The following is a 15,569-nucleotide window of genomic DNA, read 5'->3' on the forward strand; positions in this document are numbered from 1 at the left end:
GTTTGAAACCCATGGCTGTACATCTCTTGCTGTGAGGCTGAAGCTGGGTACACTCCCTGGTAGGTAAAGGGGCACCAAGGGTTTTACGGCAATGAACTTGGTGAACGAGGTGGTTTTTGCCCATTATCCAAAAAAATAAATTGAGGGAGAGAGAGAGAGAGGAGAGAGAGAGAGAGAGAAGGTTTCTCCTTTTTTCAACAGAATAGGCCAAATAAAAAAAAACGCCATGACAATCATCCAAGAGTATATGGATATGTGCCACAAAACCAGGATCTTCAAGAGGAAATGAAGGTAAAAAAAACTGATCTTGTTCATCCTAGAGTATATTTTCCTCACATATATATAACCAGTATAGAAATTTTATCCATTCATCTTTCCCAAACACTCTGGAAAAAACACAATTCAAGCACACTAGAGAATTCCAGTAGACAACTGAACAAGGCTGCTGTTTTTTTTCTTCTTTTCATTTTTGATCCAGAAGTTCACAAGATCCAACTAGACGTAAAAGTTGTTCACTGCTTTACATTTATGAGCATTGCTTTCAGGACTCATCAGATGTGGGCTGCATGCAGCAAAACCATTTTTTCTGCATCCATCAGAAAAGTTAATCACAAGCAACACAATATCTGGGTCAACCAGTTAACGAGAACAGCATTTAGGTATATTTTCACAACAAATATCAGATAAAGAATATCTGATCTGAAGGACCCTGATGTATTTTTAAAGTAGCCTACAAAGACAACTGGTGGGCTTACTAATATTGGACTTCAGTTGACATCAAAATCCATAGAAATTTTAGACAAACTCATATGGCTAGTGGCATTTATAACAAGCAATACATATATTTCACTGCATTCTCTTCCCAGCAACATCCCACAGAGAGAGAAAGAGCACTCCTACCCAGCTCTATTAAACAATGTGTATGCTAAATAAGGCTGAATGAAATCTTACCGTATTTGGCTTGCTAGCATAACCACCTTGTTTAAAGGCAGCATCGTCCTTCGCAGGAGAATTGCCCCCGCGCACATTTCCACCTGTTTTCTTCTCATCTCTTGCCTTGTTGAAGATCACAGTGAATCCCTCAGCTGACGCAGGGTCATTGACATCCCATTCTCCAAACTTGGGCAATGGCCTACCTTTGTCCTGATGCAATCAATGAACAAGCAAAAGAAACTAAGGAAACGATCCCAATATAGAGAATTAAAGACGGATAGACAAGCAACTACATTTTTCTGTATGTGCGCATGTGTATACACGAATAAGTGAATCAGTATGCACAGGTGTGGCGTGTGCCATCATATCATCATCAACAGATCAAGAAACTATGTTACCAGAAATCAAATGGTCTTTATTTCTAGTTATAATAAGCATCAGAATGTGTATCATTGCTGCTTATAGTACATTCCATACTTTTTGTCCAAAAGAATTGGACAATGTAAAGGGTGTCTTGATGATTACTTGCTAATATCTTTTCTTGTGACATGGGATCTCCTGATTTCAAGATAATTCTCTTCCACAGAGAAAACCTTATTAAACCAACCATATCATCTCAACAACCTTGCTTTATTACCATGCCATCTAAGAGAAAGTTGGCTCTTCATTTAGAAAGGGATAATTAAAGTCAACTAAACACCTAAACAATGGATCAGCAGACATCAGAAATGTAGGATACTGAATTATTCAGCATCCAGAAAGAAATGAGGAAAGGCATTCGGTTACTTGACACTACTCGGTGAGGGAATGTGGCAAAACAGCTAAGATTTAGTTAACACTTTGTTGTATTGGTGATGGTGCTCAACTAAACCACACGAGAAAATGTTGTTGTTGAAAGCCTTGGACATTATATTATAACTAAAAGTTTCCTCTACCCATGAAGTTGCTGAGAATCATTTACTGTTGCAGTTTGAATTATGCTTTATTCATGGCTCACCAGAAGACCTCAAGTTCATGATCTATTGTTGGTACAGATCCATCAGTGATGAAAATCACAAATTTCTCCTGAAGGCTTTAAGCAGGTTGAGTTCTACATGGCAGGTGGCATGGGAGAAGATGCTAACGTAGTATTACATTCAAAACAACAAATATCTTTACTATGTCATGCATAAGGGGATTGATATTGACACTCAGTATTCCTAAGTGAACTACTTCAGTGACTCAAAAGCCCATCTTCTAATTGGCTTGGCCTGAATTCAGAAAGGCTGGTAGACTCACCTCCAAAATAAGGTTCATGATGCTAGATGGTTGCTTGATGGGGGAACAGAGAATGGTGTTAAGTGGTAGACTTTTTCATGGATTAAGAAATGGAAGAACAGAAACAAGATTGACACAAAGAAAAAAATAATAATTCAAGGTTTGACGAAGTCCACAGATTGTTTCATGTTTTAGGTTGCCATAGATTGAGAAAAAAAAATACAACAGCATAATCTTTTGTAGCTATTCTTACCATGGAATGAACATTTATTCGAAACAAAAGGAAGAGAACCATGAGTTTCCTGTTGTTAATAGAACATTAATGTAGAAAAGGTATATATCCTAGTTCACTGGAAGCACAAATAGCTAAGTCAAACAAGTTGTGCTCAAATCTCCTTCATTGCAACACTCTCTAAGGCTGTAATGCTGTCACTGTCCTCATTTTCCTAGGACATGTTTCAGAGTGCAAAGAATCAAGAATATATTCCTTAGTGGAAAATCACCTTGGGAAGTTTTTCTTTATTTTATTTTTTTAAGGGATGTATCCAGTTTGTTCATTTTATAGCATGGTGACCACAGTCCTATGTTTAGTTCACTTCCCACCTTTAATTCACAACCCAGAGAATGGGAAATGATTGTGTTCCTATAATTGTACACCTAGTCACCTACCACTAATAAATAATGCATTATACCTATTCATAAAGATGATCATCACAACTCTAGGTTACACTTTGGGAGATTTATGTATAGGTGCCTAACTTATGGCAAAATTATATTTAACTGCCTCTTTTTAAAACTTTTCAGATAGGTGCCTCTTTTTTCAACAAATTGCTCATATGACTGCCTTAAGTTACCTTTTCCATCACTTCACTCTAGTTGACTCTTTAAAATGTCACCTTAAACATTTCTTGTCTTTAAATGATTGAATATCACTTTTTGTAGTTGTAGTACAGTTAAGGCCAAATAAGTAACTTTAGCAAGAAAAAGTAACATAGAAAAAGATAGTGCCTATCTTAAAAGCTTTAAGACATAAGCTAGGTGCCTATATGTAAATTGCCCTTTCACTTTCTTATAAAAGAGTAGTTATCACATAGCCTATTATGTGTACGTTTAAACACGTTAGGACTACATCAGATAAATGCACATAAATATGAAAGGTAGCAATATAAATTAATACATACATGCATATATATTCAATAGGTAACTTTTCAAGTTAATTTAGCTTTCTAATATTTATGCATTGTCAAGGTGTAAAGATTCTCCCTAACATTTTTTTTTTGAAAGGCAAGCTGGGGTTAGGCAGACCCCTACCAGTTAAAAGACTATATCATTGGGCTTTGAACCTACAACATCCCAACACAAGGTGACGTGCACTAGCTGCTCCTGCCATACAGGCAGAGCCAGAATTGGTCTCCCTAACATTTTTGGCCTTGTGCTCCTATTCCTGACCATTCTCTTGCTCCTGATAGCTAGCTATATAGAGGTTTTTGCAGTCTCAAGCAAGATCGATGAGCTTAGTAAGATACACTCAGTTAAAATGTTACCTAAAGAGGTTTTGCATAGTCCTACAAAGACCAATTGTGTTTGTTTCACTTGCTTCAGATGATTGGTTATTCTATTGGTTTAATGCTGGTTTTATTTCCATAGAGAATATAAAGATTCTTCTATCTGCATGAAGCAAGAATCTCCAAGTACCCAGGTTGAAAAGTTTGAGAACCTAACTCATATTTCAAGATATGGAGATTTTGGACATTCAACCAGGGGATACTTGCACAGAACCGATATGGTAATACAGGGTCCAGCTTATTAATGGCAAGATGGTTGATACTTGATATTGCAACTCTGTTTATTGGAGAAGTTTTCTCTAATCAACAAGGACTCCTAGGTCAAATACAGAATCAGGCAGCACGTTTAGATGTTAATTCTATTATCCATCCCATATGGCAAGTTGTTTCATTTCCAGTTCTGTTGTCATAAATGCAAACTGAGATGCTAGATATATCAAGAGCATCCTTCTCCAAAGTTTTGCCTCTTCTTCGAACTTCATTTCTTCCATTACAAGCATATGCACAAGAAAAACATGCAATCAGTACAAATAAGGTCACTTCTGCTAACTTCATCTCTTCAACTACAGGCATACACACAAGCAGAATATGCAAGCACCGCAAATCACAAGTTAAACCGATGCCTCTGTCTTCCTAGGCAATTGTTGGATAAGCAATATGTGGATTTTCAATCTCATGTTGTAGGTATCAAGTCATGGCTCAATGACTCCGTGATAATAGTCACAAATATTTTTCCCGGCAATGGAATATCTCAGGAGTACAATTCTATATGCTTTTAGTGTATATGGATCCACCAGCTCTAGTTCCTTAGATAGCCAATCTGATGTAGATAACAAAAAATATTCAGCGCATAATCTATATGGAGGTGACTTGTCATTATGCTCATGAGAAATTCCAAGCATGCTGCTCTTTGCACATTTCCTTCAGCTCATCAAGTTGCAAACACGTGTGTTCCTCAACTAAAAGGTGAATTTCTAAGCTTCATGTCTCCGCAGTAGAATTTGAAGTTCACAAGAAAGCAATCTAGTGTGCGTGTTCCAGGGATTTTAATACATGTTCCATTAGTTTGTAGTAGTATATTATTATAAGTTGATGCATTTTGTTCTCTTGAAACTTTTATTCAACTTTTCATATGCTCATTATAATTATTATTAATGACAGGTACAGCTTGTGAGAATAATCCAGAATCGATGAACAAGAAGCTGCAGAGAAGAAAGGGAATGGGGCTGCAACTAATCACGTTTTTCCATAAAAGAAAAATCGTGAACTCTTCAATACTTATAATGTAAAACCTAATACATGGTTATATAATGCAAATAGCCCTAACAAGTTACACTATTTACAAGTTTGTCCAATATCAGTTGGACATGTTACACAAGAGGAGTTTGGATCCGGGTCCGGATCCAAACCTTAAGTACAAACACAAGTGCACTCTGTCTAATAGCCTCCCTCAAGTTGTGCATGATTTTGAATCATGGACAACTTGCTCTTTAGGAACCAAAACCGGTGCTTTGTGAGTCCTTTGGTGAACAAATCGGCCACTTGGTCTTATGTTCTAATATAATGAGGCTCCATCTCTTTTTCCTCAATCTTCTGTCTGATAAAATGTTGATCAATCTCAATGTGCTTGGTCTTGCTGTGATGAATAAGATTAAGAGATATTTCAATAGCACTTTGGTTGTCACAAAAAAGAAAGCAACCAGCAATCGGCTCCTTTAACTCTGTTAACAAATGTCTAGTCCATGTCACTTCTGCGGTTGCAACAGCCATTGGTCTGTATTCTGCTTTCGTGCTAGATCTAGCCACTGCCTTCTGTTTTCTGCTACTCTAGGAAACAAGATTAGCACCAATGAAAACACCATACCCTGAAACTGACTTTCGAACATCAGGATCCCCAGCCCAGTCCGCATCTGAATAAGCAATGATGTCATGAGCAATATTCATGGATCTGCTTTTGGTGTACAAGAGTCCATCTCCAACAGTACTTTTCAAGTACCTCAATATCCTTTTTATCGTATCCATATGTCCCATCCTTGGCTCATGCATGAATTGAGAAACTTGATTGACTGAATATGTGATATCGGGCATGGTAAAGGTAAGATATTGAAGCATTCCCACTAGACTCCGATATTTGGTGGGATCATGATACAAGTCTTCGTCTTGCACACTTAGTTTCTGTTTAAGCACACTAGGAGTAGCAAGAGGCTTGCAATCTTTCATTCCACCCTTTTCTAACAAATCCAGGGTGTATTTATGCTAGGTCAAAGTAAGTTTATTTTCTTGATTATCCACCTCTACTCCAAGAAAGTACTGAAGGTTTCCAAGGTCCTTCATTTTGAACCTTTGATTCAGAAGATCTTTAGTTTCTTGAACATGATTATCACTGCTTCCTGTAATAATTATATCATCAACATATATCAACAAGAAGGTACTAAACTCCTTACCTCGAAGAATAAAAAGGGAGTGATCCAATTGTGATCGATAAAAACCATGTCTTTGAATTTCTAGGGAGAAACTCTCAAACCAAGATCGAGATGCTTGTTTCAGTCCATAGAGTGCTCGATTTAGTCTGCATACATACTCCTTTGAATCTCCTTCTGTATATCCTGACGGTTGTTTCATGTATACTTCTTCCTTCAAATCCCCATGAAGAAAGGCATTCTTCACATTTAGCTGACTTATTCTCCAACCATAATCTACAGCCAATGAAAGAACAATGCGAATTGTACCCATTTTCACAACTGAACTAAAGGTTTCATCATAGTCTCGTCCAAACTCTTAGGTGAATCCATTTGCTACAAGATGAGCTTTGTATCGTTCAACACTCCCATCCGGTTTGTATTTGATTTTGTAGACACATCATGACCCAACAACATTCTTATCTAGAGGTCGAGGGACAACTGTCCATGTTTGACACTGGTACAAAGCTTCCATCTCTCCATTCATAGCTTGAATCCATTTTTTGGAGTTAATGGCTTGATGAAAATGTCTAGGCTCGGTCTCTTCCTCAATCTGTGACAAAAATAACTGAAAGTCCATGGTGAAATTCTCATAACTGACCCACCTTTCAATAGGATGCCGAGCTCTTTCAGATCGTCTGATCGGAATGGCTATTGTATTAGAAATTGGAGAAGTAATGTCATTGGATGAATGAAACATAGGTGCTTCTTGTTCAATATCATCCAGAGTCAAGAGTGAGTCCCTTTCTCTTCTCTTATAAACTTGCCCAGCAAATGTGTTAATCTCTGGAGGATGTTCTATTTCAAGTTCTTGTATGTCATTGCTTCCATCTTGACAGGATGTTCCTTGAGCACAGGAGGAAGAACACTCATTGTTGGTTGCAGGAAAGAGCTCTCCACTGAGCCATGGATCATAAAATAGCACATTCATATTGGTTTGGGCAGAAGCATATTCTCTATCTCCAAAATCATTTTCATCAAAAACTACATTCCTAGATATCTTGATTCGTCTGCTGTCAGAATCATAACACCTGTACCCTTTGTGATGATATGCATATCCGACAAATCTACACTTTGATGCCTTAACCTGAAACTTGTTTCGCAGAGAAGAGTCAATATGAACATAACACATGCAGCCAAAAAAATTTAATTCATTATAATCAGGATGTTTCCCAAATAGGATGAAATAAGGTGATGTATTTTCTAAAAGCTTCATGGGCAGATGATTAATAATGTGAACAGCAGAGTGAAAAGCCTCTGTCCAGAGTCTTATGGGAGTACGACTTTCGTACATCATGCTCATAGCGCTTTCCACAATGTGACGGTGTTTCCGTTCTGTAACTCCATTCTGTTGGGGCGTATGCGGGCAAGATACTCTACGATTTATCCCATTATCTTGGAGGTAATTGATAAAATCCCTGGAATGAAAGATAGAAATCGTGATGCTCAGTTTCAGATCTGAATAACAGAATCATAATCTAGAGAAAACTAGAGAAGAATAGAATGAAGAGTAAATATTAAAGACACAGAACAGTGAATGGAGAGAAGAGAGATAAGGAGGAGAGTGAGATCTCTTAGGGACGTACCTGATGGAAAAACCTTCAGCCCTTAGATCAGATCTGCTCTGATACCATGTGAGAATAATCCAGAATCGATGAACAAGAAGCCGCAGAGAAGAAAGGGAATGGGGCTGCAACTAATCATGTTTTTCCATAAAAGAAAAATTGTGATCTCTTCAATACTTAAAATGTAAAACCTAATACATGGTTATATAATGCAAATAGCCCTAATAAGTTACAGTATTTACAAGTTTGTCCAATATTAGTTGGACATGTTACACAAGGGGAGTTTGGATCCAGGTCCGGATCCAAACCTTAAGTACAAACACAAGTGCACTCTGTCTAATACAGCTTTCTCCTCCCAACTTGTGCTTCATCTCCAAATTTTACCAATTAGCAGCATCGATTTCAATTATTTCGAAGAAATTATTAATCTTAGATATTTTAATCATGAAACAGACAAGAAGCATCTACAAAAAGTTACATGTTCTGTAAGCATAAATCAAGATGAACCTCAATGCTAAGTTGTAGTAGAACAGTCCTCGAACTAAAAGAGAGGATATAGAAAATAGATGTCCCCAGGAAAAGAGAGAAAAAAAAACATGTTTTCCATAGCTAGGAAACATAAACTTGAGAATTGAGCATCCCACTTTAGATTTCACTCAAAACAATTCCAGGAAATGCATAGATAATTCTAAAGCAAGCTCAAGGTAAGCTGAATGTCAAATATCAGCAAGACAAGTTTAAGCCCTCATTTTTAATATCCAATAATGAACTAGAGCTGATCAAGGAATTCTGCTGGTCAAACAAATCTAACTGAAAGGTTAGCCCGTCAAAGTTGATGTTCACCTTTTTTCCCAAGAACATCTTGACCTACAACATTTAGTTCCGACCATCCCATGACATTAGGAAGGTTAAAATATTAGTTTAGAAGAAAATTCTAGGGAAGTGAGATTCTAATTCTCTACAAACCATTTTTATTGACTATGTGCAAGAGACAAACCCACATTTCAGAGTAGTCTTAAGACCCTGTTAAGGGTTGATAGCAAATGGATAGATTACCCATCAAACAACAAGTTTTAGAGCTGTATGCTTATGCTTTATAATAAATGGGTTCAACACTACTACACTAACATCATAATGATGCAAAATATAAAGAAAAAAATTCTGAAATATCAATGTCTATTATGAATAATTGCAACAGAAAATCATAGTACCACCAAGTGAATATATAGCTGATAATGAATTTCACTTGTAAATTTCTTGATTTCTGGATGTATTGGTTCATGCCAATGATCGTAGACCATGTCCCCAACTTGAAACAGAGAGACGTTAATCATTATGCTTTTAAGTCAAGTTGCATGTGACGCAATCGCATGACCCAACTGGTTCCAGCTCAAAGTCATTATCACATACGGTAAGTTGCCATGACCGAATGTGGCCACAGGCCTAGTTGTAATCAACATACATTAAAACTATTAACTATAGTAATCACAAGTATGGCAAGAAGCCAAACCTGGCGCACCTAAAGTAAGAGAACGCATAAGGCATAGTGAAGAGGAGTTTAATTAGCAAAAGTAAGAGAATGCTGTTGCTACAATATGCAATTAATTAGCAAACATTGAAAGGAAAACAATCAAATGAAGTAATGAGATCACCATCCAATTGATAAAAGTAAATTTCATCCTCCATGTATGTAGACCCAGTGACCATTATACTGAAAAAGTTTTCATCTAAACACACAAAATTTGAAAAGAAAAATAGAAAATCCAAAAATGTTACCTTTTTTCAACAGATAAAGTACAGGAAAATGTAGACCATTACTGGAACAAATATGGTTAATATGTAATAAAGGTACAAATAGAAACAAAGTGATCATTAGAATATGATATATCTAATTTGTGTAACAAAAGGAAGGAAATAATAACGGGGGAGAGAGAGAGCATGAAAGCATAAAATAAATTCAGAGAAGTGTTTAATTGATTTGAAAACCTAGAACTTGAAGGATCAAAATCAAATACTTTCTTTTCTGTGAGATACAAAGAGAAAAGAAAAAATACAAACAAGGATAAATAAACATTTTATTTAGTATAGGAGAACTTCATAGAAAAAGAAAACATGCAACTCCCAAACTAAAAAGTCCAAGGAATTCATTTTATGAAACAATCTGTACTTGAATCTACTGATCATTTAAGGTGGAAAAGAATCTAGAACATAAAAAGCAAGAATAAGACATATCATGTGACACTTACAGGCACCTGATATGTCTCCAGAAGAAGTCATGTTTTTCCAGGATTTTAAAAAAAAACATAAAGAAAAATCCAAGCCAAGAAGAACAATTGTACTGCATGAAAATAGGGAAGAGATTAGGAGGAAAAAAAATTAAGAAGGGAGCAAAACTGTCCATGACATTGCCTTTTGAAATCGCTAGCGAAATAGATTAGAATAGATATATCACCATAAAAAATGTCTTAGTTTAAGCTACCAACATGAATTTAGATAAAGTTGCAGATTGCTCGTTATATCCACCACACTAGAAGATAGAAACACATTGAAAAAGGAAAATATTGAATTGGTCGAAACAGAACAAGCATCTTAAGAAATTGATAAAAGGAGAAACAGGTTTTAGCCGAATGAGCAATACACACCACCCAAACAAAAAACTTCTACAGTGAACCTGATAGAAAGCAAAAGAAAAACAAAGAACTATCCACAATAATGAATCAGACTCCATCAACCAAAAAAGACGAACACCGAATCTTAACCTATTCTCTGCAGCTCACACAAACTATAAATATATATACATATATAACAGCAACAAGATGATTATCACAGCCACATTTAATCCCACGGCCTCAAAACCCAACAAAGTAGAGGCTAAATAAACAAGCATTTAAAATCAACCTTAAAAAAAAGAAAAAATCTCAAGATTTTGACATTCTCCAATAATAATTAAAAAAACACACGCAATCAAATCCTAATTCTAAAAAACAAAAATAACCCGATCGAGGAGTTCTTATTTATTTAAAAAAAAAAGATCAACAATCCTCATCAAACCCAAATCCCAACCGCCAGATTCCGATCATTCCTACGAAAAAAAACGCATCCAGAAAGGCCAAATCCCGATGCAAACAAAAACCAAGCAAAATTAGGGCAAAATGCATCAAATTTTCGAGAGACTCGTACAGTGATGACCAATAATGGATTCAATATAATAAAAAAGATACCCCTCCATAGAATCAATAAATATTAATAGGAATTATAAAAGAAAAAATCTTACCGTCATGAATTCCCAGAGAGAGAGAGATGAGGACGATCGCCGATCGGGATGGGCTGGCTTTCTCCCCCCAATGGAAACGGAACGGAACGGAGAGAGAAAGAGAGAGAGAGTATACAGGGAGTCGTCTTGGCGGGTGGTGGTCTGAGTCAGACAGCATGAGCCCTCTCAGCTAACCCCCTTGTCCCTTGCCCCCTAAAATTGGGAAAACCTCCAAGCGCAACAATACCATGCGCCTCTACCTCATTTAGCTTGGGAACAACTTCCTCCTTAGCGTAGGGGTGGGCAACGGGCCGACCGCCGACCGGGCTGGCCTGGGTCAATTGATGGGCCGGGCCAAAAGCCCGGTTCAGGCCAGCCTACCCAATATATATACATATAATATTTATATATAATAATAATATATATGATAAAAAATATTATATATGTATATATATATATATAGTCACGAGAACTGAAATATGAGAACTAGTTTTAAAAATATCTCCATTATGCATCCTTTATGCATAAAAAATGGATGATCACCAGTTAGATTCCTGAGAAAAAAACTAAAAAACTAAAAAAATCGTGTATATCTCTCTTTATATATATAGTATCACTAGAATATCATAACCAAAATATGAGCATTCCAACACTTTTTTGCAAATCCAACCATGTGGATGTGCTCGGCATGATGAATTTGCTAGGAATCGGTGTATTTTTTATGAAAAAATGTGATTTTTGAGTGCTTGAATATTTATAAAGAATATGAACCATTGATTTTAAAGCCTTAAAAAAATATCATTTATGCATCAAAAACGATCATTCAAGAACATATTCTTATGAAACCAAACATGTAGATCACATTCATATGGTTAGATTCAAGAAAAAAAATAAAAAATCATAAAAATTGCGATTCACACATTAGTTCTCATTCTAGTCTCTCTCTCTCTCTCTCTCTCTCTCTCTCTCTCTCTCTATATATATATATATATATATATATATATATATATAGAGAGAGAGAGAGAGAGAGTAACTAGAATATGAGAACTATAAATATGGCATTTTCAACTTTTTTTTTCAAATCCAACCATGTGGATGCGCTTAGCATGGTGAATTTGCTAGGAATCAACCATTGGATTATTATTTTTGATGAAAAAATGTAATTTTTTAATGCTTGAATAATTATGAAGATTATGAGTCATTTATTTTAAAACCTTAAAAAATTCACATTTATGCATCAAAATCGGGTGATTCAAGTAACGCCCCAAAATCCCAACTTGTAAAATCCTTAGATTTTTAGAAGATTTTTTTTTTTAAACATTATACAAGCGAAAAAAACATAAGGGAAATCAGTTGAAAATTTTGAGCGAGTTAAAGGATGAACAACAAAAAGAAACATTTCATTCCATATTTAATTTACAAAATGAGAACGAGGATATACATTACTCATTTATAAAAGGGTCTCTCAAAAACCAAAAAGCGGATTTCCCAAAACAATTGCCAAGATCGCGTAAGTTCAAAGTGTGGGTCCCAAGCCTCTGTCGTGCAGTCGTCGCGATAGAACCCTAGTAGTCATTACATGTATCTCCATAAAACAGGGTCAGCACTCTTGCGAGTTGGTGAGGTGATATCTTCAACCATACATTTATGAAAACAAAGCAGTATTAACATGCATTCAGATATCAACAAGGCTAACTAACATAACAACATAATTAATTGTAGCATGATGGAACAGTTAGAAACATTTGAAATAACTAACTAAGTACAATAGGAATAAGTAACAAACGATAAGCATCTAAACAACTAAGCAGTTAACCAATAAGGGAATTAAACTATGACATAAGCATTTATTCCTAAATCAGTAGTTAGCAAGTTAGTTTAATTGTTTTGTCTTGATTACTCTTTTAGGTACGCGAAGGAACCTCGCATTCTGTAAAAAATACCGTCGGCGTTTATTATTATGTGTTATGTGATAACCGGATTACCTACAGACCGAGTAAACCTAATGTGGGTGGCTCGCAGCCGAGAGAAAACCTCACATAGGGCATAGGTAACGGATTGCAATCCACACTACTGCAGTAGTTGAGACATCTTAATAGGTCACCTCGACCTCCCTAACTCTAAGTGACTGGAGGTCAAAGGACGCCTTTGCTCCTTAAACGTGTCGTGAAATCGATCTGCCACTCAGGGTTGTACATTCACCCTCTCCAAGGTGAACCATTTTGTGAACGGGTAACATGGTGGTTTATCTTATTAGGGCTTTAGTTAGTAAACTTTTTCTCATTTCGAGGTACTTAGGCCCATCTGGCCTTGTGTTTCCCGCAGGGCAACACGAACAACACTCATGGTCTAGCCCGCCCATTCACGTGCTCTAACCTCACATGACCTCAAAAGAGTTCTTCGCCTGTGAAGGCGACCATCACATATTCATTATTTAGGGGTTTATAACACAACGAGAACAAGTGAGCTCTACTCACGATCAGGGCCCAATGCCCAACACAACTCGCCACGGAGTTTCAAACACGCATTCAAATACGCAAAACAAGTGTCATAACCCTACTGTGATATCCATGTCCCCTTATCATTCGGGACGAACCAAGTGTCAAGTGTGCATCGTGTGTCAACTATAAATGTACGCAATTCCATTAAACATCTATCGCATAATAAGAACTTTTTGCAGAATCAGACACTTGATATACGAACTAACTTAATTTAACACGGTTTAATTCAGTGACATGATGTACCAAAATGTGTGAAATCTCTAACTTTACTCAAAGAAGTTTCGATCAATTTCACATACATGTAAATCGCATTAACCACGCATGCCACATATGTTTCATTTTGCATTTGTGTCAAGATGTGCAAGTGCAAAGTGTAAGTAGGCAACAATATCCAATACGTGAACCAACTATATATTATTTTGCAATTGTGTCCAAATAAACATTTACAATTTCATGTCACATCACATGTCTTTTTGCATCGCATTTGATGCCATTAAGTGCAAAGGTCATTTACATACTTGCAACATATTTCTTTCATTTTGCCATCATTCATACGCCATTTAACTAAGGATTCTCATGCACTGTGTCATGATGTGTGAGTGATGTGCGATAACATTGCGTAACCTATTTGCAGGAATTACTTTGGCACATCTTTCTTGTGAGAACTCGAATAGTGGCAATTGTGTTTCAACATACATACGCTAATATCGATGCGAGAGTCCATATGATGCAGCCACGGTAGCTTGAAACATACGCAGCCAAAAATTAAGAAAATCATGCATTCATTCTACATGTTGATTCGTGTCATACAAGCGCGAACGAAACCCAACTAAAGCACCTCGTGCATGCAACACTTGTGCGGGAAACGAAGCCACCAAGCATTTTGCCAAAATTGGGGAAAGTGGGGCAGCATTGGGCTGCCACAGGACACGAGCATCCCGCTGCCATATCGGCAGAAAAATGGGTACTAAGGCAGCACGCATCGCATCCCGCAGGACTGCGGAAATGGTGTTGCCAAAGGCTGGCCCGCAGCGATAGGAGCCGCAGCCCCACTTGCGGCCAGAATGTGGTCCCGATGCTAGGGATCCGGCTTGCGGAAGATGACACAGTAGAAGCCCGACAGGCCGCCCACCGAAAGTGGAAAAGGGCGTGGGTGTAAGGCAGGTGCAGGGCCAGCACAGTGCTGCCTTACGGCCTGCAAAGGATTGCCCCGGACAATGATTGACTGGGCGCCCAACTGTGAGATCGGGTGTTGTTGGGTCTGGTCCAAGTGAGACCAGACCAGCTCGAGTTTGAAAATGACCACACCCTGGTCTGAGACAGGGTGGCTCGGACCAGGTGTGATGCTGCCATGCCCAACACACAGCCTGACACATAGAGTGCACAGGTTGGGCCGTGTTGGGCTGGGCCACCCTGCCTGTCGCGGCTACAGTAGGGTGCCCAAGGCACCGGAGCTGTTGTAGCTGCAAGGAGGAGGGAGTCTGGGTGCTAGGGACCCGAACACAACACTGTCACAGGGTGTTGGTCAGTCCTAAGCACCCACCTGGCATGCAGTCAGGCGTTGTTGCGCGCAAAAGAAAGGAAGAAACGGCATAAGAAGAAAAAGATAGGGAAGGAGAGGGGGTCCGGACTGACCCGCTTGTGGTCAGCCTGGGTCACCTACTGCAACCAGACCAAGCCTAAACTGAGTGATTCAAACCTTAGTCTGAACCTTTATCACCCAGAAATGTGGTGCAACCATGGTGGAAGGGGAAAAGGAAGAAAGGAGGAGGCTCAGCCTCCACCCTTTCACAACCGGTTGCCACACCAAAACTGAAGTGGGAAAGGGATGAGTTCTAGAACAACAGCCCTCTTGCTGGAGTAAAGGTTGTGTTCCAGCCACCCACCCAACCCCTCCTCACCAGCTGGAACTTCACACGGCTAGGAAGAAGCCGCAAGATCCCAACTTTGACGGGGAAAACATAGGAGGCAAAAAAATTTATTGTGTGAGGTGTGTGTGTGCACAAGAATGAAAAATTGTCATAAAAAAAAAGAAT

The 15,569-nt window shown here is 37.9% G+C and overlaps 1 protein-coding gene across 1 annotated transcript; it reads right to left on the bottom strand.

The window, feature by feature from the left end:
* Nucleotides 1-257: 257 nt before the first annotated feature.
* LOC149818401 (protein NOI4-like) lies at nt 258-11,198 on the bottom strand. The gene is made up of 3 exons (XM_089984999.1): nt 11,054-11,198; nt 952-1,143; nt 258-586 (listed from the first exon to the last, which is right to left on the bottom strand). Exons 1-3 carry the CDS (start codon nt 11,057-11,059, stop codon nt 542-544), a joined length of 243 nt encoding a protein of 80 aa, XP_089841125.1. The 5' UTR covers nt 11,060-11,198; the 3' UTR covers nt 258-541.
* Between the last annotated feature and the right edge of the window lie 4,371 nt (nt 11,199-15,569).

Source organism: Nuphar pumila, chromosome 13 (assembly GCF_984573655.1).
Source record: "Nuphar pumila chromosome 13, dmNupPumi1.hap1.1, whole genome shotgun sequence".
Classification (NCBI taxonomy): domain Eukaryota; kingdom Viridiplantae; phylum Streptophyta; class Magnoliopsida; order Nymphaeales; family Nymphaeaceae; genus Nuphar; species Nuphar pumila.

Coding starts and splice junctions, on each gene's coding strand:
- LOC149818401 (XM_089984999.1), bottom strand. Junction 587..951: donor ATGCTAGCAAGCCAAATACG/GTAAGATTTCAT, acceptor TGATGGATGCAG/AAAAAATGGTTTTGCTGCAT.